General features: G+C 38.1%; 6 protein-coding genes across 19 annotated transcripts in view; 3 read left to right on the top strand and 3 right to left on the bottom strand.

The window, feature by feature from the left end:
• The first annotated feature begins 65 nt into the window (after positions 1-65).
• On the top strand, positions 66-4,589 carry LOC139823165 (kinesin-like protein KIF23). Of its 3 annotated transcripts, XM_071795548.1 has the most exons (14): positions 66-217; positions 345-899; positions 1,030-1,203; positions 1,299-1,497; positions 1,587-1,725; positions 1,816-2,015; positions 2,100-2,204; positions 2,286-2,365; positions 2,465-2,595; positions 2,703-2,911; positions 2,999-3,145; positions 3,235-3,393; positions 3,508-3,744; positions 3,841-4,589. In XM_071795548.1, exons 1-14 carry the CDS (start codon positions 66-68, stop codon positions 4,015-4,017), a joined length of 2,664 nt encoding a protein of 887 aa, XP_071651649.1. In that variant the 3' UTR covers positions 4,018-4,589. The 3 variants fall into 3 exon arrangements, with proteins under 3 accessions (XP_071651649.1, XP_071651648.1, XP_071651647.1); XM_071795547.1 differs by having other exon boundaries at positions 2,100-2,365; positions 3,235-3,381; XM_071795546.1 differs by having other exon boundaries at positions 2,100-2,365.
• LOC139823168 (katanin-interacting protein-like) lies at positions 4,138-9,508 on the bottom strand. 3 transcript variants are annotated; one of them, XM_071795553.1, is made up of 14 exons: positions 8,957-9,507; positions 8,728-8,841; positions 8,201-8,610; positions 7,256-7,611; positions 6,981-7,118; positions 6,586-6,729; positions 6,328-6,484; positions 5,952-6,181; positions 5,678-5,864; positions 5,432-5,593; positions 5,062-5,201; positions 4,889-4,990; positions 4,690-4,796; positions 4,138-4,598 (listed from the first exon to the last, which is right to left on the bottom strand). In XM_071795553.1, exons 1-14 carry the CDS (start codon positions 9,049-9,051, stop codon positions 4,493-4,495), a joined length of 2,448 nt encoding a protein of 815 aa, XP_071651654.1. In that variant the 5' UTR covers positions 9,052-9,507; the 3' UTR covers positions 4,138-4,492. The 3 variants fall into 3 exon arrangements, with proteins under 3 accessions (XP_071651654.1, XP_071651653.1, XP_071651655.1); XM_071795552.1 differs by having other exon boundaries at positions 5,952-6,214; positions 8,957-9,500; XM_071795554.1 differs by lacking the exon at positions 6,586-6,729 and having other exon boundaries at positions 5,952-6,214; positions 8,957-9,508.
• A 199-nt stretch (positions 9,509-9,707) lies between these two features.
• On the bottom strand, positions 9,708-15,540 carry LOC139823185 (monocyte to macrophage differentiation factor 2). Its single transcript, XM_071795584.1, has 5 exons — positions 15,023-15,540; positions 14,914-14,990; positions 12,680-12,925; positions 12,264-12,516; positions 9,708-12,089 (listed from the first exon to the last, which is right to left on the bottom strand). The coding sequence occupies exons 1-5, from the start codon at positions 15,164-15,166 to the stop codon at positions 11,832-11,834; spliced, it is 978 nt and encodes a 325-aa protein (XP_071651685.1). The 5' UTR covers positions 15,167-15,540; the 3' UTR covers positions 9,708-11,831.
• Positions 15,541-15,901: 361 nt separating this feature from the next.
• Positions 15,902-27,990, bottom strand: part of Klp3a (kinesin-like protein 3A) — a 26,247-nt gene continuing 14,158 nt past the window's right edge. For 3 of the 9 annotated variants that reach the window (XM_071795540.1, XM_071795536.1, XM_071795537.1), the window contains exons 2-13: positions 20,686-20,911; positions 20,139-20,574; positions 19,740-20,005; positions 19,200-19,640; positions 18,698-19,085; positions 18,255-18,621; positions 17,824-18,118; positions 17,592-17,719; positions 17,347-17,481; positions 17,056-17,247; positions 16,652-16,831; positions 15,902-16,541 (exon numbers count right to left, since the gene is read on the bottom strand). In XM_071795540.1, the coding sequence (XP_071651641.1) occupies positions 16,488-16,541; positions 16,652-16,831; positions 17,056-17,247; positions 17,347-17,481; positions 17,592-17,719; positions 17,824-18,118; positions 18,255-18,621; positions 18,698-19,085; positions 19,200-19,640; positions 19,740-20,005; positions 20,139-20,574; positions 20,686-20,911 (3,108 nt within the window). In that variant the 3' untranslated portion in view covers positions 15,902-16,487. Of the gene's footprint in view, positions 16,542-16,651; positions 16,832-17,055; positions 17,248-17,346; positions 17,482-17,591; positions 17,720-17,823; positions 18,119-18,254; positions 18,622-18,697; positions 19,086-19,199; positions 19,641-19,739; positions 20,006-20,138; positions 20,575-20,685; positions 20,912-21,691; positions 22,184-22,485; positions 22,741-26,085; positions 26,105-26,258; positions 26,486-26,828; positions 26,971-27,990 lie in introns of those variants that run through there. The other 6 variants (XM_071795538.1, XM_071795535.1, XM_071795534.1 and 3 more) reach the window with 5 other exon arrangements.
• Positions 23,326-26,958, top strand: LOC139823172 (odorant receptor 4-like). 2 transcript variants are annotated; one of them, XM_071795564.1, is made up of 9 exons: positions 23,327-24,077; positions 24,162-24,281; positions 25,193-25,310; positions 25,423-25,684; positions 25,851-25,976; positions 26,136-26,226; positions 26,320-26,456; positions 26,598-26,730; positions 26,818-26,958. In XM_071795564.1, the coding sequence occupies exons 1-9, from the start codon at positions 23,934-23,936 to the stop codon at positions 26,866-26,868; spliced, it is 1,182 nt and encodes a 393-aa protein (XP_071651665.1). In that variant the 5' UTR covers positions 23,327-23,933; the 3' UTR covers positions 26,869-26,958. The 2 variants fall into 2 exon arrangements, with proteins under 2 accessions (XP_071651664.1, XP_071651665.1); XM_071795563.1 differs by having other exon boundaries at positions 23,326-24,077; positions 26,598-26,868.
• LOC139822735 (uncharacterized) overlaps positions 27,480-27,990 on the top strand; it is a 6,375-nt gene continuing 5,864 nt past the window's right edge. The window contains exons 1-2 of the mRNA XM_071794688.1: positions 27,480-27,631; positions 27,695-27,814. Of these exons, the coding sequence (XP_071650789.1) occupies positions 27,488-27,631; positions 27,695-27,814 (264 nt within the window). The 5' untranslated portion in view covers positions 27,480-27,487. The remainder of the gene's footprint in view (positions 27,632-27,694; positions 27,815-27,990) is intronic.

The raw sequence follows: 27,990 nt of genomic DNA, 5'->3' as shown, positions 1-27,990 counted from the left end.
AAAGTTGGTAGCACTGTATATTAAACGCCTGGCCTGCCATCTATGCATGCCAAGCTTCAATTTGAATGAAGATTGTAACGATCTTCACGCGTGTGTCTTTTAAGTTTAGCGTCATAACACTCTCATCGAGGAACGAGGAATTGCTCTCACAATTGTTGCAGCATTCTCTTAATCGACGGAAAAAGAGCGGATCGACTTATATAATAATGAAGCCCGCGTAAGTATTGTAACGTAAAATGTAAAATCAAGTCTGAGGTTCCGTTCAAGTACACGCATGTGAATTTTAAGAGAAAAGAAATAAAGAGATAAAAGATTGAGATGGACCGACGTAACAAATGTTCCAGACGTCCGAAGACTCCAGCCCGTAAGCCAATCGGTCGGCCGAAGGGATCTAACATGATACCTACAGATCCCGTGCAAGTTTATTGTCGTTTACGGCCCATGCAATCTACGAAGGATGTATCGTGCATGAGAGTCACGTCTGATACGACAGTGGTGATAACACCACCGGAGTCATCAGCCAACTTTCGTACTACAACTAGCAAAGAGATACAAACGACGTTCAGTTATGTATTTACGCCCGATGTGAAGCAGGGGAAGATATTTGAAACAGTCGCCCTTCCCCTGGTTGAAAATCTTATTCACGGAAGAAACGGTCTCCTATTTACATACGGTGTGACAGGTAGCGGGAAAACTTATACGATGACCGGGGAACTGCAGGATGCTGGTATCATGCCTCGGTGCTTGGATGTTATTTTCAATACTATCGCGACGTATCAAACGAAAAAGTTTGTCTTTAAACCTGATAAATTAAATGGTTTTGATGTGCAAAGCGAGGTTGACGCTATGCAGGATAGGAGTCAAGAACTGTTGCAAAGAACTGGGAGACCCGGCAAACGGTAAGCTTTTTCCTAATACTTAATACCTAATAGAATTCTCGATAGAGATAGACGACAGTCTTGCTGTGTTAGATCACATAGGTGTTAAATAACGTTAAACTGATATCACTTATGAACGTACATACAATAGGCGTAAGGTGGACAGCGATGGGGATAGTAATCCGACGGTAGCTCACGAACGTAATGAATCGCAAAGCGTGGCGGTTGACACGGATAATGTGTATGCTGTATTTGTCACGTATGTCGAAATATACAACAACAGTGTATACGACTTGTTAGATGAGGATGATATCAGAAACAACAGGTAAGAGCATCGCCTGAGGAAAACAATTTTTTTTTGCAATCTTGTTATGTGTTTTTAAAGCACCTATTTATTTCTTTAATTTATATTTAACATAGGACACTGCAGAGTAAACTTGTTAGAGAAGACGGCAACAAAAATATGTATGTGCATGCCGTCACGGAAGTTGAAGTAAAAAGTGCGGGGGAAGCATTTGAGCTGTTTCAACGTGGACAACGGAAAAGACGCGTCGCGCATACGGAAATGAATGCAGAATCGAGTAGATCGCACAGCGTTTTCACCATCAGACTTGTACAGGTAGTACACGCTCTTTTTGAACCTCTTGCTACATCAGAGTGAAATACAATTGCTTTAATGATTACAATGATTACTCTCCTGCATATTAGGCACGTTTAGATCCCGAAGGCGAATATGTAATGCAGTATAAACCGGACGTGTGCGTAAGCCAATTGTCTTTAGTAGATTTAGCAGGCAGCGAGCGAACGAATAGCGCTAAAACTACCGGTCAACGTTTACGAGAAGCAGGTGAGATGGCATCTGCACATTTTATTTGTCGTATGTTCGTGAAATTTATGAAAACCTTCAAACAATGTGTACATATATAATTGTGTGTAGGAAACATTAATAACTCTCTAATGACCCTGCGATCGTGTTTGGAAATTTTGAGAGAGAATCAGACTCGGGGTACAAATAAAATGGTTCCCTATCGAGATTCCAAGCTTACGCAGTTATTCAAAAACTATTTTGATGGGGAAGGACAAGTCAGAATGATAGTCTGTGTAAATCCAAGAGCGGACGATTATGACGAAACAATTGTACGTCGTAAGATACTATGTAATATATCTATAAAGAAAAATAAAATATCATTAATCTTTACAAAAATTTCTCTTTGTGTGTAGCAAGTCATGAAATTTGCGGAAATGACTCAAGAAGTGCATATCACGAGGTCTAATCCTGTAAAATTTGACCTCGGTCTCACTCCTGGCAGAAGACAAGTGAATAAGGTAATGGCTGTAACTCGAATAACATTTTACAATTCTGAAATGTGCGCGCGCATGAGAGTACAAGTTTTATCACATTTTCAGATCAAGGAAACGAGAGGCAAATTGGAGAGAGGCCGAGTGGAAGCCGTTGATTTGAACATTGACATAGGTCCAATGTACAGGTGTGTTGCAACTTGAACAGCTATTATAATTCAAATTCCCCCCCCTCTCTTTTCCCATGATGTAATCTAATGTTTTTATCACACTTTCATAAATTTTAGTTTGTTCGGACGCTTTCCTCAATTGGAGACTATCACCTCGGACAATGATCAAGTAATACTATCATTAATACAATTCTTGGAACAACGTATCAACAAGCGCAACATGCTTCGTGCGGATTTACAAAAGAAACGTAAGACGTACAATTTTAGCAAACTTATCTCATAATTAGCTAACTAACAAAGTGCTATAACGCGATGATGATGATGATGATTGACTACATGTACATTTCATTTATAGAAGAGGATTTTAGACGGATATTAAGGGGAATAGAGCAAGAAAATGGAAGTTTAAAAAGTGAAGTAGTTATGTTGAAAAATGTAAATACACACCAGGAAAAAAAGATATCGGCATTAGAAGGACACCTCTGTAAAACAGAAACGAAAATCAATATTCTTTCACGTGAATTAAACAATGCTAATGATATGGTGCGAAACTTACAGCAAGAGGTGAGATTCGTATGCGTGCAATGTATTCGTTCGCTCATACGCAACGTTAATTTAAATTTAATATATATATACGATGTTCGTGCATAGGTGAGAGATCGGGAGTTGGCATTAAATCAACGTTCAATAGATAAGCAAAGAGTGAAGCAGAGATATAATACAAAGATGCGAGTCGAGACAAATAAACTGACCAGAGAGTTAGAAATAAAACTGCATCAAGAGCGCGAACAACTTCAGGTAATTTTATTCTGATTTTATATTTAATATTTGTTTTTAACTTTTGCGCACATTAATAAAAAAATTTAATATGTCATTAATATATTTAGAATCAAATGAAGCTTCAAGAAGACAAGTTACGCCAAGTAAAGCAAATTGTCGGTGACAATAACATTAATCCTGCCTCATCGAGAGACCAAGCTCCAGAGTTGACAACGAGAGTGGTCAGTCCTGATAGAGATAGAATATCACGAAAGGTTGCCTATTATGTAATTACTCTTTCCTCTTAAATATCTTTATATCGTCGTATAAACTTGAAAATTTTTGTATGTATAAAAAAGTTGGGGAAAGGGGGGGAAAAATAACAATTTTGTTATATGTAGGATAGAATAGCCGTTTCGAATCCGAGGTATAGACGATCGCAAAGTGCCGACAGATGGATCGATCATAGACCTCAGACTCTCGTGCCAATCGGGACTGTACTGCAACCACTGATGCAAAGACGGCGAAGCGTAACGCAACTTACTTCCCCGAAAGAAATTACGGATGGCGCGTCTAGATATTGTCTTGTCGCACAAGAGCACGATACGGACGGAGAACTTGAAACGAAATTATATAAGGTTTCGCAATTTATGCATTCAGAGAATGTTGTTGACACGTGCAATCTTTATTATTAATATACACAAGTTCAAGATTTCTTTTTTTCCCTTAAACAGGGCGACATACTGCCAACGAGTGGTGGTGGAGCACAAGTAGTATTTAACGATATGGAGTGTCTGAAACAATCGTCACCGAAGGCGAGGAAACGTACTGGACCTCGTGAAGAGGGAATGGACCAAGTAGATATTTCCACATCAACGGAAACGAAAAGACCACGAGTAATACCCTCGTAACTGAACGTGTCATTTATCATAATTTACTCGAGAGCGTCAGAGAAGTGAGATATCCGTGTAAAATTTTTCCTTCGCATTATTATATAGCAACTCGTATAAGGAGAAAAAAAATTCGTGACGTGTGACGAGACGTATGATATATTTCATGTATACATATCTTTTTACTCTTTCTTACGACCTAATCAAATCGTTATATCGTAAATCTCTATATTGCAATTATTTCTATTGTTTTTCAACAATATTCAAGATAAACAGCATTTGTACATCTAATATTCGTATGGGATGGTCATTACAGAAACATGTGGAAATGTATGAATATTATTATAATATTATACATCGATATATATGTATATGCTACCGTAGCCATTAATTATTAAGACGGGACGCTAATATAAAAATAAAAAAGTCGCGATGTAAGTGTAAAAATATATGTACAATTTTAGTATGTGTTAAACATCTGTGGCGTTATTATGGATTATTTAAATTGTAAAGATGTATGTGGGCGAAGGGATGGATCTGGTAATGACGTAGTACCCGAGGTATTTCTTCGTAAGTTTAAAAGACGGCCCTCTTGCTCCGAGCTACAATTATATGATTTATATGTACATGCAATCGCAGTCAAATTTTTTCGTCAAATTTTCTCTGCTTGTTAGCGTTGCTCTTGCGACTTACCGATTTACGAGATTCTCATTACTGCTTTCTTTTACAAACGTTACCAATCCGTATGAATTGTGTTTATCCAACGTTCCATTGTAAACTAGCAAGTCGTCCACTAGTATCTATAAGAAACGAATGATTTCAGTACAATTGACAAATTGGAGAATTATCAGTCAGAATATACTTGTATATTGACGTAATTTATTTATCTTACCGCAAATTCTTTAACTCTCCTTTGTGGAGTCTTCCCATAATTCCAGATTTTGATCATTGATACCATAATGGGATGATAAAATATTAAATACACACGATTTGTCTGAAAAAATGATAGAATATTAAATGGCGAATAATTGACTATCATCTTTTTGACGGTTTATTTTCGTTTACTTGTCCGGGAAGTATAGGAGCCAGCCAGGCATGCCGTCCGTCTCGAGTATCGTTTGTCCCATCGATAAGTTTGTCCGGTGTACGAATATCGTTATCTATTCCTTCGATTATGTTAACGCTTTCAGGAAATGCAGCTACGTCTAGTGAAATATGATCGGCATTGCTTAACCATAATTGGCTTAACCATTGGTGGTGGAAACATAAATTATATCGATGGAAATAATTTACAAATGCAAATTATAATTAGAAATTCTTTTCTCTTTTTTTGTCTTCAGAGAGGAAAGTGTATAAAATCAAGTTGATAATTCTGTTATAGCGTATAATAGAATTATATATCTTTCATATAAACTTTCGTACAAACTGAACATACTATCTGTAGTTAACTTTATCTCGTTTCCATAATTGTCATATATCTGTATCCCATTGAGACCAACGTAGTAAGAATCTCCCCATGTAGAGAAAATTATTATTTGATACACGAATCCTCGCGGCATTGACGGAGCTTCGTAGTTCGAATCCAAAGGCTCGAGTTCTGAAAATCGTATACGACACATGAGCATTTTCCTGAAACCTGTATATACTCTTCTTGCACGCTGCCGTCTCTAATGACACGTACCTTCGGGCGATTTAATTGAATCAGTGATATAATCCAAAAAATGTTCTTGAGCAGGTGGTTTAAGGAAACTGATTTCTTGGACAAAGTCATAATGGCAAGATCCCGGCGCGCGTCTCAACAGGAAGCCGTCGGCATTCTCGTCGGCATATAATTGTTTACCGTCTAATTTAATTAGTAACTGTTTTACCTGTGCAAAGAGAATCTCCCTCTCGTTTAGCTGGTCGTTGCGTTATTGATAATAAGTTTTTGCGTTTGAACAATGTATACATCTTACTCCGCAATAAGATAACTCCAAGGATGCGTTGTAATTCCAAATCCGCATTCTCGTTAGGTACACATCCGTATCGAAGGTAACAGTTATAGTGATCCTCTTATCTAACGTCAGGTCCGCTAGCCACATGCGATCCATTTCAGTTGTAACATTGTGCCCATCGATCAGTCTCGTTAAATGCGTATCGGCCACATTACAATGCAAATTGGCGTTTACCAACGGGACTGCTGTACCTTGATCTCCGATTAATTCTATACCGGTAAGGCCTACAAAGCCGAAGCCGATGCCGATGCCGAGATGCCGATAAAGATTCCGATTCGAGAGTGCATGATAGATTGCAGCGTTATCTTATTTAATGACGCTACTTTTATTTACTTACCAACCAAATCCTGTAAACCCCAATTGGAAATAATAATTAACTGAATCTCTCTGCATGATAGAGCGGTAAGAGTGCAGGTATCGTGAATTTTGCTATCGCTATACAAGCTGGGAGAATTCTCAATAGAATCGTTGCTTTTACGTCTCGCTGAGGTAATCTAAAAAGATCACCTAGTTGTTATATCTATCTCGTTGTGTGTGTTACGTCATGCGTGTGCATTATTATAAATAAATATATCGACGCGCGTGGCTCTCTTACATTGTCACTGGTTATCGTTGCCGTTATTGGGCGAATTATTTCTTTCTCTTCGCAATCGGACATCCCATTATTGAATTCTATGAACGTATTATCATGTTTTGATATCAATTCCAGAATATTTTCGTCCGTCGTAAATAATATAGTCTACATCAGCCAATATTTTTGCGCATTACGTATAAAATTAATTTCGTATAAAATTTATTATTATGCGTGACAAAGAAAAGAAGTTTGAAGACTGAGAATACTAAAGTACTATAAGCGTACATATTAAATTAATAGATCACTATTAAATTAATATAGTGACACGCACAATTAATGTTTCTATGATATTAAACTATATAATTTGTAGAACTATATATTTCATAATTTGTGATTTATTTGACAAAATTTCTTACATCGCCGAAGGAATCGAGGCTACCCATGTCGTCTCCTGAAGCTTTAGCGATTTCTCCGTAAAAGATGATAATGTCATTCAATTTAATAATAATATCTTTGGCTCCTCTAAAGGAATGTATTCTGGATTTATTGTAGTTCTGGAAGAAGAGAATAAGAAAGAGAATAATTTCAGATCGCGGTGAAGTGTACTTTTATGCACGTACGCACGCATTTTTTTTTACATCTAAAGATTAATTATTTTACGACAGTCATAAAATAGGTAAGGGAGCCTTACCCATATCCTGATCATTGCTACAGTAATCGTGAATTCAAATATCATGTAAACGTAATGATGGTCGCCATTCGAATAAGGTGTTAGCCATAAATTTGCATCGTCTCTCGTTCGATTAATACCATTAATTAAGTTATTTATAATATGAGGATCACGATCACGATCGTTGTTCAGTGATTGACTAGCGCCTGTCGTGTGTGCACGTATCTCTTTTATTCTGGCTGGTTCTCCAGTATTTGAGAAAATTTCGATACCATTGAGGCCTACGTAATGTTTGTCACCCCAGGTGGAGAGAATATCAATGATCAACGAGTCTCCGGACGGTAGTTCAGGAATAATAAAATTTTTGTAAGGTTTACCTAAAATTATTTCACTAAATTATTTGCATATTACGAGGACGCAGAAAAATGCGAGACTTTAACACGTTAACTGCCATGACTGTGGGGCGTGCCGTAACAGCCGGCGTCATCGAAATCTCTTAAAGCGTTTGTAAGTATAATATAGTTAAGTGTGTGGTGTCGTCTGATATAAAATTTTTAAGTGACATAAATAAATAGTTGACAATGTAGCAATGTAAAGTAAAAAGTGCGCTAAACTTTAACACGGTATAATACTCACTCGTGACGATATTCGTTTTTGTTTAATCACATTACGCACATTTATTATTTGTCATTACGTGCTCGAGATAATGAAAATTTTACTTTGGCGTACAAAAGGTAAGATGCAAAAAATACTACTTGCTGGGTAGACAACGGTTAATGCTTCTATGCTTCTAATGTGTATAATATAATATATATGAAGATGAAGGCACATATCTACTCATGATTTCAAAATGAATGTATGTCAATTTGCTACAAGGCTGATTATTATTTGACAAATAATTTAACAAAATCGTTTTCACACAAAAAGTAATTGGTACGAGATTTGAAAAAGCTTCCCGATACCGACCAGATGGTAATGTCGACTTTTCTTCGTTTTGCGTGCTAAATGCAGAACTGTTGGAACAGTTGTCATCTGACAAATGTAATCGTGTATCTGCACGATTCGAGACATTTGGTATTTGATGCTCGAAGTAAAATTCTTCTTCGTCCAAATAATTTTTATTGGAGCTTGCCAAGCTTTGGAGCGTGTCGCGCTTTTCCATCTGTTTCCTCTCCAAACATGCATCAAATCCATGAAAATCGTTCTTTGTACGATATTTCGTATTTAAAACGGCCGAACAAGCGCGTGTTTTTCTTCGCTTAACTTGTACTTGTTCGTTCTTCGGTGTATTCGGCAGTGATTTACTTGCGGACGTTTGTAATTTAATATCAGCATCGATATAAAGATCGCTTAAGCTTGCGCTAGGTTGTTTATCTCTATAAATAAAAATACCACCAAAACGAAATGTTTCACATTACTACTTACTGTACACACCGCTGTATGAATAACTCTTTAAACAATGTTGTTTTATCGTATACATATAGATCTCTTACGTATCATCTTCCGTTTCGACGGTGATATTTTTAAAACCATGCTGGTCATCGATTAAAAATGTTTCCATTTGTAGCGATTCGGCATCGTTACTTATGCCAATTCTTTCTATATCGCTAATACAAAGGATTAAAAAGGCAAGAGTAAAAAAAAGGGTAGAAAATAATCAATACTGTCATATTCATTTTTTAAGAGGTGAGAATAAGTAATATGTAAATTAATGCTATATACTCGGTCATCTCCAGTAACCACGATGGCATTTTAAGCGTGTTGGCAGCCAAGGATGTAGTTTTACTCTCCGTCTCATCATATGTAACATTATCCATACTTTATTTTCTCGTTTCGTCGCTGATAAGATCCTCGGTACGCCACAACTCGACCACTCTTATAATAATAATAATGGATCGCGAAATTCATGCACACACACACACACGCACGCCACACACACCCACACACACACACGTACAATCTATTATTTATACTTTATTGAAAAGTTGCCAATTGCAATTTTTTCACGTTCGAAAGACGTACGCCTATTAATTTTCATGACTGCACAGATTCCAAATTGTTTAACTAGATGTTCAATACCGATAATAACCGGTCAGAGATCAGAGTCGGAGAAACACTTATCCATTGTCGGCTCGTTCTATTCTCGCTTTGTTTGCTATCGTCACCATGGAAACCCAGGAAACCCTTCCTGATGTGACTTTAGATATGTAGAAGCCTATGCAAGCCTATGCCTATCTGCCTATACAGAATTGGCCTGCTCTTTATAGCTGAACTTCTCTTGTACGATACATATATCTTTTATCTTTTTCTCCCCACATGAAAAGAAAAAAAGAAAAGATGATAAGATGACCGTGCAAGAAGTTCAGCTAAAAAGAACCAGACTTAATTTTACGTTACAGCGTAACGATTAACGCGCGCGCGCAACTCTAATACTGTGATAACAAGTCAGTTTTATCAAATATGAGAAGCAGTCTTTGGCCAATATATAATATTTTATTTCTTTAATTTCTTACTATATTTTACAAGTATTACACTCATTTCGGGAAGTATATGTCAATGACAGCGATGCTACATATGTTACTCCACGTTACTTTGGTCCACGAATTATACAACAACAAAAATAGACAGCGAATAACTCGTAACTGATCATCATTTTGTACTTTGCTTGTCCTTGCGATGTCACGGTATACATGTATCGCAAATTAATATCTTTGTTACATCAAGACTTTCGTATTTTAAATTGTCAGTACTGTACATTCTATACATGTGTGTGTGTGTGTGGATGGTGTGTATATATGTGTTTGTGTGCGCGCGCTACACGCTATATACATACAAATCAAGAGACACGGTAGTGTCTCGCTTCAAGTACACGCGGAGCGAGACCGACCGTTGACTCTTTTACGCGACGCGATAAGTATTACTATACATATTAATTTCAAATATACAATTAATGTGTACACATAAGGAAGTACAAATTAGAATGTTTTGTAATATATGTTTATAGATGCACATTACAGATGCACAAGTTATTTTATGATGTATAAACATATTGTAATATGACTGTTACAATTACCACAACTATATACTGAATTGCCTGATTTTATTCAATTGCGTCCGAGGATTGTTCAAAAAGTCCATATTCTGACCTATATCCAGGAGACTTTCTGACATCTTCTTATCATAACTTTTCATCGTAGTCCTTTTCTACTTCAACGCACCTGACCCATTGGTGCTCCAACGCCTCTTGATGCCTCTGGCATAGAAATCTTTGTTCTGATTGTCCAACCACTTGTTAACAATAGCCATCACATCTGAGAATCGGATCTCAAATTTCTCCCTCCCCCCCTCTCTCTCTTAATTCTCGTAAATGTGCTGAGAAGACATGCTTTTCAGGAACAGATATTTTATGAGTGCATTTTTCGCCAAGAAACGCTTATCACATTTGCACAAAAAGAAAAACTTAATCAATTAGGCTGAAATTTTACAAGAACATGTAGAAAGGATATATACTAAATACCACCGGAGTCCCTATCTCACACCTGCATGTAGGTCAGAACATGAACTTTTTAAACAACCCTGGTTTATCACATAGTATTTTTGCTTTTTCGTGATTACATGCTAAAATATTTGCCAAAGTATTGTATAATACAAATACAACATTCAATTCTTTTTTCCATCACAAAATTTAAATGGCGCGTGTTGGAAATCCTATATTAGATAAAGATGCGAGTTTAATTTAATTTTGGCACAATAAATCTGCAAACAGAAAGACTTTTAGTAGAGAATAAAGATGTGTATTCAGTCAACTTGATTTCCATTTGTCGCTAAGCTAATACTAAGCTAATCTACATTTTATATAGATCCTAATGTAGAGACTTTTATCAAACTTATGAAGTATAAAACAAAATGTTTTTCCCAAAAATATTCTATAATATTCTTGCATTTGGAAAAGTACAGACATGATACAATTTTCTTTTTTACAATAATTTGGCATCGTTCATGAATGATATCGAGACTAATGGATACATTAAATCGAATACGAAAGATACAACGTTCGCTATAAATGTATATTCAAACTCGTCATGTAATTAGCAATAACTGACTCATATTAATATCTCTGCTAATGTAATATCAGATGTTTTCTTTTGTTTAATACACAACACATTCATAATATATGAATAGAGGCCGCCTTATATGACCGTCAGGTACTTAAAAATCTTCTTTTTCCCTTTTTTTTAAATACATATACACAATTCACTAGTCTTCTTTATATATTTACACACTCTGTGTGTGCGGTGTGTGTGTGTGTGTGTGTGTGTGTGTGTGTACGGTTTTAGTTTACTGACATTTGGAATAATTATAAAAAAATGTCTAGCTGTCTAGCACGGGCAGGTACAAATCACGATTAAAAAATAAATTTGTTCTTATCAAAAACTCTGAATAGACATAAATTAAAGGTAGATCTGTCTATCAAAAGATAAAAGAAAATATACAGAGTTTACCCTTTAAAACTGGGAATGAAACTACATTTTAGAATCTTTAGCATTTGGAAGAAATAGTGTAGAAAATAGTATACAATTCCAATAGTATACAACTCCTACAATTCCACATGAGGCTTTAGTACATTAGATAATTGTGGCATATTTGTGCCAGATGGTCCAAGAAGATTCGTCGGGCCTGTTTCAGGAAACACGTGGTTCAGAATCGCATAGTAGTGAAATCCAGCCGCCGCAGCTACGAAAAGATGCCAGATTGCGTGAGCGCAAGGTATACGGCCGTCCGATTTGAAAAATACTAAGCCAAGAACGTATATCAGTCCACCCAGTTTCAATTCCGTAATATTGTAATAGTTATACTGTAAAAAGATTTATCGTCAATTATTCGATGTACCTTTAATTAATAAGATTATTCAAAGCCAAATTATTTGAAATGTATCTATCTTGCTCGAGCGAAAAGTTTTCCGTTTTCGTGCTCTTAAAATGAGAGATTCAATGTGGGTAATCCGAAGACAACGTTACTCGCTACTTACAGCATTAAGGATCGCGACGCTAGGTCCAATACCCATAACCACATAGAAAATAGTTTCGAGCATCTTGTATCTCTCGTGAAAGATCTGCTGGTAGAGGATACCTATTATAGCCATGATCCAGACGACATATCGCATCGCGAACAAAAGCTCGTCGTCTGGGAAATGTTCTATATTTAACCATGGAAAGTAACTGGCCGCTATGAAGATGTAAATCATAGCACGATCGCAACGATGCAACGCATCTTTTAGTTGTCTAAAATATCATACGCGATGAATATTACCTCGTTTACCATGTTACGTGACGCAAGTTGTCGAGAGAGAGAGAAAAAAGGAAAACTACGTGTAAGTATTAATTGTGACAATGAGTAGGAACAAGTGATTATAAATAACGGTCAAATAATATGTAATTGTGTCACCTGTTGTGATTGCAGTAGTGCACACTGTGGAAGAAAGTTGACACTGCAAAGACAAGGATCAAGGAAGTGCCGTATACGCAAGCGGAAACAAACTGAGCCCATGTCGCTGAACGCCGTACCAGTTCGATACTGCCAATTACCGAAGGTACAATCCATATTCCGTGAGTTGCCACATTTGCCATATGTTCAATGGATGTAGGAGTATACGCCTCGTTTGTGCATGCTCTCGGATTCATCCACTTTATCCTGCAAGTACATTCACAGTTGCATATCTCGTTTTCAGGTTGCGCCTCCTCTTTTTCCGTTGTAAATTCTCCGCGTAGAAATTTTTCATAAACAAAAATTGCACATCAAATTATGGTAAAATTATTGAAAATAATGAAATTATATACGTTCGTACAATTGGGCTGTGCCGTTACATGCGAATATTGCGAATAGACATTGACAACATAAAAACCAATAAATATTCTATGCTACTATGTACAAATTTATTTCATCATAAATCGACATCGAATGAAGCAAATGGCATATTTTGCCGGTCGGCGTTGACGCGACAGGAAACTATTACGTCATAAGAAATCATGGAACATGAGCAGTTGTTACATAAAACGAAAGAGGATTACCTAGTTATTACGCAAAAGACTATTTAGTTAAATCCGTGCAAAGCAGATAATGAAATTAAAGAATTATAAAAAAAAATATACTATATACTATGTTACTATGTAGGTTTTGATTACACGTATATGGTACAGTAATAGTAGATTATTCCTGGCATAGAGCTTAAGCTTATTTTTCCAATTCCATAAGCATTCTGTCAAAGTATAAAATACATGGTGCGCATCGAGAAAAAGCGTACATTATACCTATATCTATTATATGTACATACACATGTGACACACACGAGTTGTTATATCAACTGCGAGATACCTGCTTGCTGAACTACTTTAAGGAGAGAGGAAACCTGTAATCCACCAAGTAATCCACGCTACGGCACACAGGATTTCTTTCCGCGTCTTCATATCGGTAGAATGGTAGAAGACGTCGCGCAGAGTACGCCGCATGCCGCTCGAAGATGCCGATCCTCTCTATTTCTACTCCTACAAGCGGTGCTAGTACATTCCGTTAAAGGTTTCACTCTACCTTAAGCCTTAAGGCTTCGATATAGGCATGCTTTTCTATCATTTTTAAGCTCGAGTAAAAGCCATACGGTTGCAAGGAAGGATTAATGGAGAAACTGAACGCGGAATTGTTTGATTACATAATAATAAAATGTCGAGATTAAAGTGCACAATATATTTCTCTCTGTCTCTCTCTCTCTCTCTCTTTTCTCACGTATTGTGAAAAATGCGACTGGTCCTTTGTTTTGTACATCATATCTACCTGTACAGAGAAGAATTCAATTCTTAACTACTGTAGCTATGGCAAAACGTGGTATGCATGCATATAACGTACATTTATCACAGCTGTTTAGTGACCCGTGACCCGTGACCCGTAACCCACGACTGGGACTGGGACTGAGACTAGTGGGTAGCCCACAATCAGTAGCAAGGTAACAACTACTCTCGCAGAGCTTTATGACTGATAACAATATTACCCACAATAACTGTATAGAATATAGAGACAGCGATACCGCACATATATCACTTGGATTTCTCGCGCGCGTTTATATACACATAAGAAGTACAATACGATCAAGTATTAATCGCGGTCGTCGGTTAAACTGACCGCGTCAACATCATCAATACATCATTGACTCATGCATGCACATATAAATTACTTTGCGTATGAACAGATGCTACATGCCAAACGTCCAGACGAATTCCAAGGATGCAAAAATGCAAAACTATAATGAGAGGATAAAGATTAAAATATTGAAAAATGAGCGGAGAGCGGATTACCTAGCCTAAACCTAACCTAATCTAACTTAACAAGATGGTAATACCAAATGGGCTAGCAAGCTTTAAAGGGGAGCCCCAATCCAAAATTCTTTTTCTTCCGTTTTGTATATAGGGGAAGTGACTCTAGTCAAAGTCAAGAAAAACTGCATGTAATAAAGATTAACATCGCCCACGTTTATGTTTACGTTTATAAAGGTAACATAACGAGGCGCGTCTCGAAAGGTAGACATAATAAATAACATAATAAAAAGTAGGATTTTTAACACTTTCAAAACTCAGCTTTCGGCAGCGCTTAATTAATACTCCATCTCTATAGTCCGTATTCGGGTATCTTACTCTTTGATCCGTTGTAGTTGCAGGAAATTTTTGATAGATGCTGTGACAAACTGACGAAGGCAGGTACCGTCCATGACGTTAGATCAGTTGCAACGGGGCGAGATTTAATAATCCAACGGTAGAGAGATCTGATCGGCCGATATCCCAGTATTCTCAATATTCCCAATCCCGACGAGTATCCGACGAGTCTCTCGGTCTCGGGTAACGTGGTTAACGGCGGCGTAACAGCTGCCGGAGCAGCTGTGTCTTCCATCGCATATCGCTAGTGCCCGACTCGTAACGACGCGTTACGCTCGACATCGAACTGGAGAACTGGAGACTCGTTTCGTCGCGTTTCAGCCCGCAGCCGAAAATCCTGACGAAGGCGGCCACTCGCCCGGGTGCGCCCAGACTGCCCAGCACCCACTCATTCACTTATACAATAGCCTATATTCTAATACCGTACCGAGTACCGACACTACTGACTACTGATCCAGTAGTCAGTACTGATCACCGATGCGACGTGCGAATATGCGAATGGAAATTGCAAGTGTTGCAAATGCTGCCGACACCGAACGACCGAACGGCCCGAGCGGCCCGAGCACCGATCACTGATCAGCTGATGAAGATGAATTGGTTGCGTTGCAGTGCAGTGCAGAGTGCAGAGTGCAGCCAGCAGCACTGCTCTGCCCCGATCCCCGATGAGATCATGTCTAATCATGACCAATCAGCTTCTTCTTCGTGATTGAATGGCACCAATGGCATCGGGCGGAGAGTTAAGGCGCGTAGGCTCCACCCATACGGCCAGGGCCAATCAGCCTTCCGTTCTTTATGTAGCGCGTACTCCGGCCGCGTGCGCGCGGTGCACAACACGTGACTAGAGCACGTGACCATATCACGTGACCACGTGCTGCGCTGCGGTCAGCCGCGCGCCGCGCCAGTCGGGCGGCGGTCGCCAGGGTCGTCACAACCATGACACGTCGAAGGGTCTTGGTTTATCGGTCGGAAGAAATTGATAAGTTTCCGCTTTATTTGTTATCAAGTACAGTCGAATATCCGTATTTCATTGTGACAAACTACCTAAATGTCCCTCAAGATTCTGCCCTGAGCTTGGTTAGATCCTCGATTCAGATTACTCACGTTTGCAATTTAATCACGCGGAATGAAAAGAAAATTTCTACTCCAGGCGTATTGTTCGAGTTATAAAAGTGAACACCAAGGAGAAACTTTCCAACGTGGACGTTTACTCGATTCACCCGAGTTTACGATACATTTGATTATAAAATCGATACTTTAATGCCAAAGGACAATGCGGTATTAGGCTTTATATTTTTTATATAATTTATAATTGACATTATTTGTACGAAACACGCAAAATGAAAACAAATTCCTATACACACGTCCTTCCTATACAATTGAATTAATTATCGTGTTTATGCTGAAATATGAAAAGTGAGATAAATGTCTACGAAACGAGAAATTGGATTTTGTACAATATTTAACGCGATATCGAACACGATGCGCTACGATAAGTAAATGTACTTTTTTTTCACAATTAAAGAAGAAAAAAAAAGATAAGATGTGACTTGTCTTTTCTAATCACATTTTGCTTCATCCTCCATGACATCTGAAAATAGCGTAGTACGCAACTGAAAAGAAAAATACAAGTAAAAATTGATGGCGTACATATATTAGGTAGGTAGGTAACATACATTGGCTTGTATAATACGACACGATACGTAATACGTGTGACACTTACATTCTGTTTGTCTTTATTCTGACATTGTTCCGAGTCACAGCTACAGTTGTTGCAGGTAATTCCATTCTTGCGACACGTGCATATCCGTGTAGCACATTTAGTTTTACAAGCGCACTTTATCGGGCTCGAATCGGGTTCCATTTTAAAAGTCAATCGTTGAATGGAAAGTTTTGATTTATTCTAAAGAATAAAGAAGATAAAGAAAAAGAAGATAATTCCTCCTCAAAAATAATAATAATAATTTCACGCAATTATACTAAGTACGTAGCTCTTTTGCATTGTCTACTTGATAACGAAAAAAAACTGAACTGTGTAGAAATGGAAAAGTACCGTAAGATATTCGCGACGTTTCTGTAACATTTGTCGTTAAGATTAAGACTTCTGTAAAATTAACACAAATTTACCTGCAACTTTTGTATGCGACTGTAAAGCGGTGTCTTTTTCCAATCTGGATCTTTATCGACATCGTCCTCCATCATTGAACTATCATCGTGCGATAAGTAAGCATTCTCGTTGATTACCTCTATTTTACTTTCCCTCTTTCTTTTCTTAGTCGGTGATCTTTCATTCGTATTTAACTTATTCTCTGTTAAAATCTAAAACGCATAATGATGTGATGATCTCTCAACTTGTTTCTCAGCAAACACACACTCGAAGAACATGTTTGTTTCTGACATTATTCTTTACTCGATTACCTGTCTTTCAGATTTTGTCAAAGTTTCAGTATCGCTAGAGGACGTGTCAGACGTATTTCGCGGACGAGACATTTCATTTACTCTATCCCGTTTTTCATATTCCTCCAATCGCGCTTCCAAGTTCCGATACTTCTCCTGAAATGTCACAAATTACCTTTGTAATTAATTTCATCGAGTGCGTATTTTAGATAAGTAAATTATTTAATATGTAAAAAAAATTACACGTGTATATGTATAATACTAACTTTCAATTCGTCATACTTGTAACACTGTTGCTTCCTGTCTTGTGTAATTATATGGAATGCCGTTTCAAATGCCGCCTTGGCGTCCGCTATTGTACGTATTATATTCCATCTGGCACTTGTCCTAGTTTCTAAAGAAAAGAACGGAATTATTTTCTTTATTAACGTAATGTCTAACGCCGGCTCGCTACCTCTATGCCCGGTAAAGTTACTTGCGTAACTTAAGAGATTTTACCCTGGTCCGACTCGAGAATCTTTTGCTGCAGATCTGCAATTTGTGCGTTACGCAGTTCTATAAATTCGGTAAGAGTCATAAGCTCCTCTTCATCCGGATCGCTATTTTTTTTAAGTTGCTCCAATTGATGCACCAATGAAGCTCTATCTTGCATCAGTTTTTCAAGAGAATAATCCGCTTCTACGGTGGCCATTAATACTTCCAATTCCTGAGCCATCCAAGTTTTTATCTCCTCTTTGCTATTGGCCTTCCTTTCCTGACGCTGTATCGCCTTTCTCTGCATCTCCAATGCGCCCTGTGTTACACAAAGTCGCCTAGCTTAATAGAAGCGTAATGACAGAATGTTACGCAAAGGCAAGCTTCTGATGAGCCTTCCTCTATTTAATAAGCAAGCCACCCCCGTCAGATAGATTGTCGGCAAAGAAACGTACCTTTAATCTTTTGTTAACTGCAAAGGCCTCCTCCATTTTTCTCTTAAAGACATTCTCTTGTTTATTATGTTCTATTTTCATGCGTACCATTTCGTAAGCACGCTTACGATCCTGTGTTCGTAATTTATTAATTTCCTTCTCCTTGGATTGTTTCCACTTTGTAAAATTATTTGCGTCGTTGCGCATCTGCCTGATAAGCTTGACTCGAGTTTCCTTTAACGACTGTATCTCACTGGCGAGAGTTTTAATCCTTTGATCCTGCTTCTCTTTCCCCTTGATTATCTTGTTCTGTTCCGTGCACTTGCGTGTCAATTCCGCTATCTTTCTTTCCAATTCTTGCACCTTTTTACGACGCGTCTCAGCCAATCTGTGCGCAAAGAAAATTCCGAATAAAGTAAAGGGAATTAAGGCGTCTCCATCAATTACATCAACTTTGGACTTACTTGGAGCTGACGTTGTGTGCGTGTACCGCTTGTAAATTTTCCTCTTTTTCCGCATGTAGCCGTTTGAGTTCTTGCTCCATCTCAATGATGTTCTTACGGCTTTCGGCAGTTTCTTGCGTGGCGCTTTTTATGAGTTCCGACACGAGGCTTTCTTTAAGCGCCAGTTCCTTATTAATATTTTGCACCTCGTTGTTTCGCTCCGCTTGCCGTAAGGTGTGTTCCTCTTCCTTTTTGTCAAAGTAATCCAAACTGTCTTCGACATTGTTCGATTCCTCTGTACGTACACATTCCGCTACATCTTCCGCCACGTGCGAGACGCAATTTTTGGAGTTGGATATTTCATGATTTATAAGCTCTTCAGATGCCTTCCTTTCATCATTTTGGATATCTGTGCGGGCAAGATAAGAGAAGAGTTACAGACTTACACCAAAATTTATAATTTGCGACAAAATATTTGCGACATAATTAACGCAACGGTTCACGTTGCGAAAAGAGCTCTTACCCAACATCCTTTCGTATATCGCTTTTAATTTATTACGTTTTTCGTCATCGATTTCAGAACAAGTATCGAAATCTTGTAAAACTTGCTTGAATTCGTCTAATAATAATGCCATGGCAATTCTAATTTTTTCTCGAGCTTGTTCTGCCATTTCCGCTCGTTCGTGCATAATTACAATTTCTCCTAAATTCAAATTTAATTTTTCCGTCATGTCTCTGAGTTTGTGCTGTAATACACGATATTTCTCCTCGAGTGCCTCATGCTCCTTTGGACACGTTATGCCGAGTTCTTGACTCATAAGGGCCAGCCGCAGTTCCTGAACCAATTTGTTCAAGCGATTGATCTCCGCTACTTTCGGATCTTGATTCACGATCGGCTTGTTCTTTATCTTGCGCGCACGATCGGCATATCTCAACGTACTAAGAGTTTCATCCAAATTATAATCTGCAAATCGATTTTTCATAATGAAATACATTAAGATACAAATGAGCGCAATTCTAGTTAGACAGATTAGACAGGAGAGATTAGCATGCGAATACCAACCGGCTGGACTGACACAGGCGACCATAAGCGTCATGGAGTTGCCGCCTAAAGAATCTTGTAACAATCGGGTAAGCTTGCTGTCCCTGTATCCTATGTAAGTCCCAGAGGCACCGTCACCAAGTTGTGAGATGACATTCCCTAGAGCCAGTAGACCCTTGTTTATATTTACACCCTCTTTAAACCGTTCTCCGGTGGCTTGAGTTTTTTTACTCCGTTCAGATCCAGCTAAATCAACCAAATGAAGTTTCGCCACTGTTGCTGTATTCCTGCTTGAAAAAAATCCACGTATCTCACAAATTTGGCGACGCAAGATAAAAGATAGACGCGGTAGACGCGACAGGAAAAGAAAAAAAGCAGCGGTAGGACGTATCGCGAGGCGAGAGATTGAAAATTACTTACGGATCATCACTCTTTTGCTGGCGTATGCATAACGTAAATATTGCGTGACTACGACTACTATGCGCATTCATAGCAGTAGCTCCCGTTACGCGACCCATGGAACCTTGGGCTAAACACTCTAACGTCTCTTGAGCGTTCGCAACTTGTTTCTCGGTTACGCCAACAATTCTTATGCTTTTTCCATCCTCTCTAATATCTACGATGGATTGACTTTTCTGCTTGTCGGACAAGAGATCGTACAATTGTTCTTGATACAATTCCATGAATGAGACCGCAACTTTAAAGTTCCAGTCTTCCTTGGATTCAATTATGTCAAATATATCGTAGATAACTCGCGGAATAATACCCTTCTCTCCCACACCTGTGTAATTGGTGCCCATGGAATGGGTCTTACCACTACCAGTCTGTCCATATGCCAGTATCGTAACGTTATAGCCTGATAAAGAAAGAAAGAGAACCATTATTTACCTTTAACGTAACGCAAGGGCAATATATTATCGAAAAAGTCGAGTTTGCAGAGATTGGTAAAGGTGAGATAAATATTTACCTTGGAAAGTATTATCTACAAGTCGTTTGATTGCTGTGTTATAAAAGTCCTCTTGTCCAACGTGAGGAGGAAATACGTAATTGTACGTGAATGCTTTGTCGGTATTGCATATGCGAACTTGGTGTTCTCCGGGGATTGTGTCCAAGCATGCTTGACAGCCTTTCTCTAGCTCGCTCTCTACCAATGGACGGATACGTAGAGCGACGCGAACAGTATCGTCGCACATCTATAGGAACAATTAATGTTACATTCAATATACATTAGACATTGGGGACACACATATATATATATATATATATATATATATATATAGAGCGTAACGTTATCACTCCTATCACGCTATTTAGCCATGTTTGTTACATTGGGTGCGTTCAGCCGATACTCCGCTAGCCTAGCAATCGTGAGCAGTCGCTCGTTTTCGCTCGTTTCCTCTCCTTTTAATCCATTGGGTCAAAGGAGAGGAAACGAGCGACTGCTCACGATTGCTAGGCTAGCGGAGTATCGGCTGAACGCACCCATTTATACATTTTGCTGTAGTAGCCTCCAACATGAAATAATATTATAGTTATAGTCGAGTTTTTACACTGACAACACACACTTTCAATGTTTTTGAAAGTCTCTCACTAAGAGATCCTGACGTTGTTCGTGAAAATACACAAAAAAAAAAGAGGAAAACAAGTCGAGTCAGTATTGCAAAGTTGCGAAACAAATATTTAGCCGCGTTACCGTCATTAGACAAACAAATAATTGTTGAACGTAAGATAACGTTTCGACAAAAGAAAGGAACGTTGTAGGAATGATACAGAGGAATAAAAAAACAAAACTAATATGTATATTTCTTTAAAAAAAAATAAAAAGGAAGATTGTTGCACGAACTTTATCGTTGAACCGCAACATCTATCCACATTTACCACATCTACAGCAATTGACCCCCGAGATGTTTGTTAGCCTCACAATCAGAGACTCCAAGGGAATTGAAGGAAATCGTTTTGTAAGACATGCTTACCTTTAAGGGTCGGTCTCGACTATCGAGTGCTTTCGCAGTTTTCGCACGGAGCGTGACAGAACGTGACAGAATCAGACAGAACCGAGAAGAAAATTCTACCGGTCTCGTACACAAGACAATGCGAGCGCGAGGGTTCCCGCCGTTCCGGGTTCCGGCGGCTGTTGCGGACTGTTGACACGCACGAGTACGGACGTATACATACATAGATGCGTCGTATGTACAGGGCACAGAAAGACGTTAAACTTTCAAACAATTTTAAATTCACAGAATTCACTTGACACAGCGAAGTAGGGGTACATAACTAGAGGAACGATCATTCGTAACCAATCCCGATGGAAGGTCCATCTGCGCAATCTTAATATCCGACATTTTGACGTATGGTATTCTCCGATTGGAGAATTGATATATTTCTAGGAACTTTAGTTGTATCAGTTACGAAATTGTCCACGATTTTTTTGCCCCTAGAGATGACCCTCCTCCTTCGAGCGGTTCGAGAATCGAGGTTCGAGTCTTCGAAATCGAATTTCGTGATTATTGTCGATCGTGATTATGGCTGACAGCCTGACCAGTGACATGTGACATGGCCTGGGCCATTCATGCCATTCATGGCTAATGAATGACTGATGTGTAATGATTAAATGATTCTCGTTCTCCGTGATTCTCGATTCTCCTATGTCCCATAATGTAAGAAAACATGCATGCTCGTAGATAAATGAAAACAATACACGCGATCGCATGATAAAAAATTATCACATTGGAAAAGTTGGATCGCAACTTAATTAACCTTCACTAACCTTCACGCACGAGGAAAACGCCTTGAGAAGAGACCGCAATCGCAATTGTTTGTGTACATACTCGTGTGTTTCAGAAGTATCAGAAAATTATCCTTGAGCAATTAAGCGCGATTGGCAGTAGCCCAATGATCATATATTTACACACGGTTTATAATCTGGTTTAATAACTATTAATTACCGTATACTATACTAATGTGAACTTACCCGAGCCAAAATTTTTCTTTTCATCACAATATGATCATTTAGATATAAACTTTTTTTGATACTTGAACTACAACCTTTTATATTATAGTTTTACTCACTATACATTTACGTGTGCATCAAAGATTGATTTAAATGTTTAGAGTATCAAAATTATAGGAATTCATGTATATTTATAATAAACGATCGTTAATTATAATCAAAAGAAGGAAAACCTTGGATCGGATATAGCTATAGTATACACGATATAGTTATTAAACCGGATTATAATTATAAGCCACTTTAATTATAAATTAACGTAGTCTGCAGTGATATGTGATATATCTCTGACTATACTTGTACACAAGAACGTAATGTAACAAAAATTATACATATTATGATTATGTAAATTTTATATAATACGAAAAACAAACGCGGTTTGATTCAGCTTTGAGCAGAGCTTATTGTTACAATGCTAGATAGATATATTGTACATATAACGCTTAAAACAGAGCCTTTAATTTCTGTTGGAACAACGCTCTATTATTGAACGCGGATCACACACGTCGCTTATCCTTTCTCCGAATTCGAAGAAAAGGAGGAAAGAGGCGCAAAGCGTCTCTCGACAGACGGCTACCCGCGCAACAAGCAGCAATTCACCTGCAACACGCGTGACGCGAGACGCGAAGGCACCTGAGGGCACCCTACCAACCACTAGGAACGGAAAGTATTAATTTCATATCGTATAAGTATTATTTTTTTCCGATCGATATATTCAGCTATAAGCTATAAGGTACTTTGAAGGGAAACTTGGAAAACCGGCATCTGGGAAGCCAGGGAAGCTAGGAAACGTCAGACTACTTTCTAATAGCTACTATATATATAATAGCTAGTGGACATGGCACTTACAATTAGTGTCAAGAGAACAAATGTTACAGCTCTAACCACAAGAACTACGTGTCGATCATCGCGAGAGATGCAAAAATGACACATGCAAAATTATTTAGCGAGAATCGGCAGGTACATACATAGTGACGGTTTTATCATGATTCGAGGGATAGTCTTTTTTCTTCTTTACGTCCGATAGTAGTAGCAGCAGCAGCAGCAGCAGCTCTTATAATTCGTAAATTCGTTGATCGTGATCGTGACAGAGAATACAACCGGTTGTTGAGAAAAGTTTGGATTTGGAATTGATTGGCGCACGGCACGGCTGACGGCTGACGGCGCACGTGGGCCAAGCCGAGGTGTGCAGGGTTTCTCCGGGAGCTATGGAAACTATTTCTAGCCATTATTACGATGTCGTTTATAAAATATCATCTCTCACCGGTATGTGGCCGTATCTAAGGCCAAAAACAAGAGCGTTACGTGTCGCCTTGTTAACCGCAGCCTTATTAACTATACTCATACCGCAGGTAACGCACGTGATGATTACCGATTAATTCCGACGAATCGACGAAAGAATTTGTTAGAAAAACCGACTGTACCTTTTTTTCCAGCTAGCATATCAATTTATGTGCAAGAGAAACTTGCATTGCACTTTTCAGGCAATGACAGCGTACTTACTGTCAATCGTGGCTCTATTGAAGGTGTACACCTTTCAATTCAACACTCGTACAGTATGTTTCGTAACATATATAAGTACACGATTATAAGGTCCAACCGAAGAGGTTGCGAGTTAATTAGAAATGTAAAAAGCAGAAGCGAGAGAGAAGAGAAAAAATATATACGTATTTTATTTTTAAGAGGTCATGCCTAGTCAGGAAGCCGAAAAATAGATAATTTTTGAGGTTTTTTTTGCCAAAACTGTAAGACTTGTTTAAAATTGGGTTGGTCTATGTGAGAGAATATATTTTTATGAATATAACATAATTTTTTTAATAAAAAATATAAATAATTAAAAAAGATACGGCCATCCTCCTGAAGGCCCTTTTGGTTTTGCGGTGACCACTGCTGCTCCGATCTGGATCATCTGAAATCAAAAATCCGAAAAGATTTATTTAATATATTAAAGTATCTAGTGAGTGAACGAACAGTTTTTCGAAATATTGATTTGGGACAAAATGGCGGACGTTCAAAGTTAAAGTTTCGATTTTCTTTTTTTCTTTTTATCGAAAATCGAAACTTTATAAACTTTGAACGTCCGTCATTTTGTCTCAAATCAATATTTCGAAAAACTGTTCGTTCACTCACTAGATACTTTAATATATAAAATAAATCTTTTCGCATTTTTGATTTCAGATGATCCAGATCGGAGCAGCAGTGGTCACCGCAAAACCAAAAGGGCCTTCAGGAGGATGGCCGTATCTTTTTTAATAATTTTTTATTAAAAAAATTATGTTACATTCATAAAAATATATTCTCTCACATAGACCAAGCCAATTTTAAACAAGTCTTAGTTTATGCAAAAAAAAATCTCAAAAATCACCTATTTTTCGGCTTCCTGACTAGGCATGACTCCTTAACTCTTAATTTGTAAGAGACATACCTTAACATTAACAAGACTATATCGATCGATGCTCTTTACCAGTTTAAAGGCCTCACTCAGCCCTTGTTCTGGGCGTGGAAAGAATTAAATACTTCTGAAGAGTATGAAATTATGAAGTCTTACGCCGCGAATGGTAGACGATTCTCTTTGGTATATTCCGGTGAGATATGACTATGAGATATCCGAACGCGAGAACGCGCGCGTTAATTAATTCTCGATTTTCCCAGGTATTTCGCTAATTATATATCTCGTGTATGTATTATACGTTGCAGTATATTGCTTCGCGGCGATAATGGTGTTCATGTCAATGTCCCTTATACCGTATACCCTCGATATCGTGCTGCCTCTCAACGAATCTCGCCCCGTATTACCGCCGTATCGAGGATACTACTTTGTCGATATCCGAGAATATTTCTTTCAAATATTCTGGCATGCCGTCGTGGCCTGGGAGATCGTCATAGCCGGTATAATTGCCCACGATTGTTTGTTCGTAACGTATGTCGAGCATGTTTGCAGCATGTTTGCTATAACCGGGTAAGGAACGAATTTATAATCGTTGCACAGTGAGCTCACACAAAAAGCTCACGCCAAAGCACACATCAAAGCATCGATCGTTGAATATGTGCCTCACATTCAACAGAGTCAAGATTGCGTAAGCTATGTGTACATACATGTATATGTATACAGATAATATTTACAGATTTCATTACGAACATTTGTTTCACGATTGTGAGAAAAAAATTGAATTTATGCCATCGATAAACAGCGACGCGACATATTCCAAGAGAGTTGCATTCCTCGTGCGCAAACACCGCGAAGCTTTAGAGTGAGTGTGCACACGACGTGCGAGTCTGCGTGAACAGTATATAAAATTTAATAAAACGTAACGCGCACATTTACATGGCATAGAAATGGACGCATGTAAATGAACTCACTCTCTGGCTCACGATTAGAATTTCGCTCTTCTCTTTCCCGTTTGTCACAGATATGCGCAACTTCTCGAAGACACGTTTACCGTACCTTTTGCTATGCAGATGTTGATAGTAACGATAGGGATGAGTATTACTTTGCTACAAGTACGTTTAATAATAATAATAATAATTCTTACAAGATCCGAGACACCCAATCTCGGCACAATGTATTCAAACGTTATATTTTTCGTGCTGCAGATTACGCAGGACACTAGCGATATCTTAGAAGCAACGAGATACGTGTTCTATATCGTTGGTCAGCTGATTCATTTGTTCTTCCTTAGCTTCGAAGGGCAAAGGTTGATAGATCACAGCCACCAGATACACGATAAGATGTAAGACGTTTGCAATTATTTTCCATTCACTATATAGAAAAAAGAAACGTGTGACTTACATATATTTATACCATACGTCATATGTATGTATATTTTTGTTATTTCTTGTATTTCGTGTATCTTAAAATAAAAATATCGCAGGTATAGCAGCTCTTGGTACAAAGCATCCATGAAATTACAAAAGATAGTCGTGCTGGTGATGATGAGGAGTTTTCACCCGAGTTTCTTAAGTGCCGGCAAAATTTATATTTTCTCGCTACAAAGCTTCACTATGGTAAAGAGAGAATTGTTTCGGGTCGCAAACCGGTTGTCTCTCGAAGATTTCTTATATATAATGACACACGATGCTCTTGCTTTAAAGATTCTACAAACCTCAATGTCGTACTTTACGGTACTCGCATCCTTTCAATAACCACGTAACTTCCTATGTCCAACAATCGAGCGACAACAGTCGACATCGAATTGAGCCATCGAAAACAATATACGTGTCTCTCTAATACTTTTATTACATAATAATATACCTTTGTTAACCATATATACGTAATACTGATAATTTGTATACCTAACTTTGTATCAAGTTTTATCAAAGGTAAGAGTCTCATCGTTAAACGTAGATTTTACTTTCCGAATGAAGAGGTTGCTTCCAGAACTACCGTGACAAGAAAAAGAAGTACTCGACTGATCGATAAGTTCCATTCGGGGGAAGCTTGCATAACATGCTAAGCGACACGCGCCTACCAATGGGGCTTCACTTTTCTCTACCTAATATTTAGTGTCAAAGGAATAAATACTATACTATCGTTCGAATACAAACTATGTCGTGCTTCGTGGAAACGATTGCGACAGCTGTGTCGTGGCAATTATATGAGAAAACATTGTAGGCGTGTAACATTTGCATTATGCATGACCTGTCCAAGATCTTAAATTATCTTTCGTACCGAGAGAATGGAATCTTCTAGGTAAGATAAAAGCCGAAATCAGTTATCTAGACAAAGTCAGAGACGAAAGACTCTATATCTGTGACTAAAACTATGAACGTCAACTCGAGTCACTATTATGATCTTGTTAAGAAACTGTCGTCATTAACCGGCCAGTGGCCCTATCAGAGACCAATAACGAGGTTGATCTGTGTGATCTTGATGACTTTGAGCACGATGTCTATGATTATTCCACAGGTAAAATCGATAATTCTCATAATAAAAGTGCAATAGCGATAGCTTAAACATTTGAATTTCTAGATAGCTAAATTTTTTACATGCCAAGGAAACTTGCAATGTATCTTTCATACTATGTCGTCTTATATATTGACCACTATAACATTGGTGAAGCTGTATACGTGTTACTTTAACCGATGTAAAGTACGTAAAATTATTTAATTTCTTGCGGTGTTCGTATTACATGTATAATATTATGCCCAAGCGTACACTATAACTATGTTTAAACGTTACCATTAATCGGGTTTAATAACATCAGTACTGACGTAAAATGTCATATAAATGCTTAAATCCGATTTTTATAACACCAATTACTCTGC

Source organism: Temnothorax longispinosus, chromosome 12, assembly GCF_030848805.1.
Source record: "Temnothorax longispinosus isolate EJ_2023e chromosome 12, Tlon_JGU_v1, whole genome shotgun sequence".
NCBI classification, from domain to species: Eukaryota; Metazoa; Arthropoda; class Insecta; order Hymenoptera; family Formicidae; genus Temnothorax; species Temnothorax longispinosus.
The sequence above is the reverse complement of the archived record's forward strand: the minus strand, read 5'-3'. Positions and strand labels throughout refer to the sequence as shown.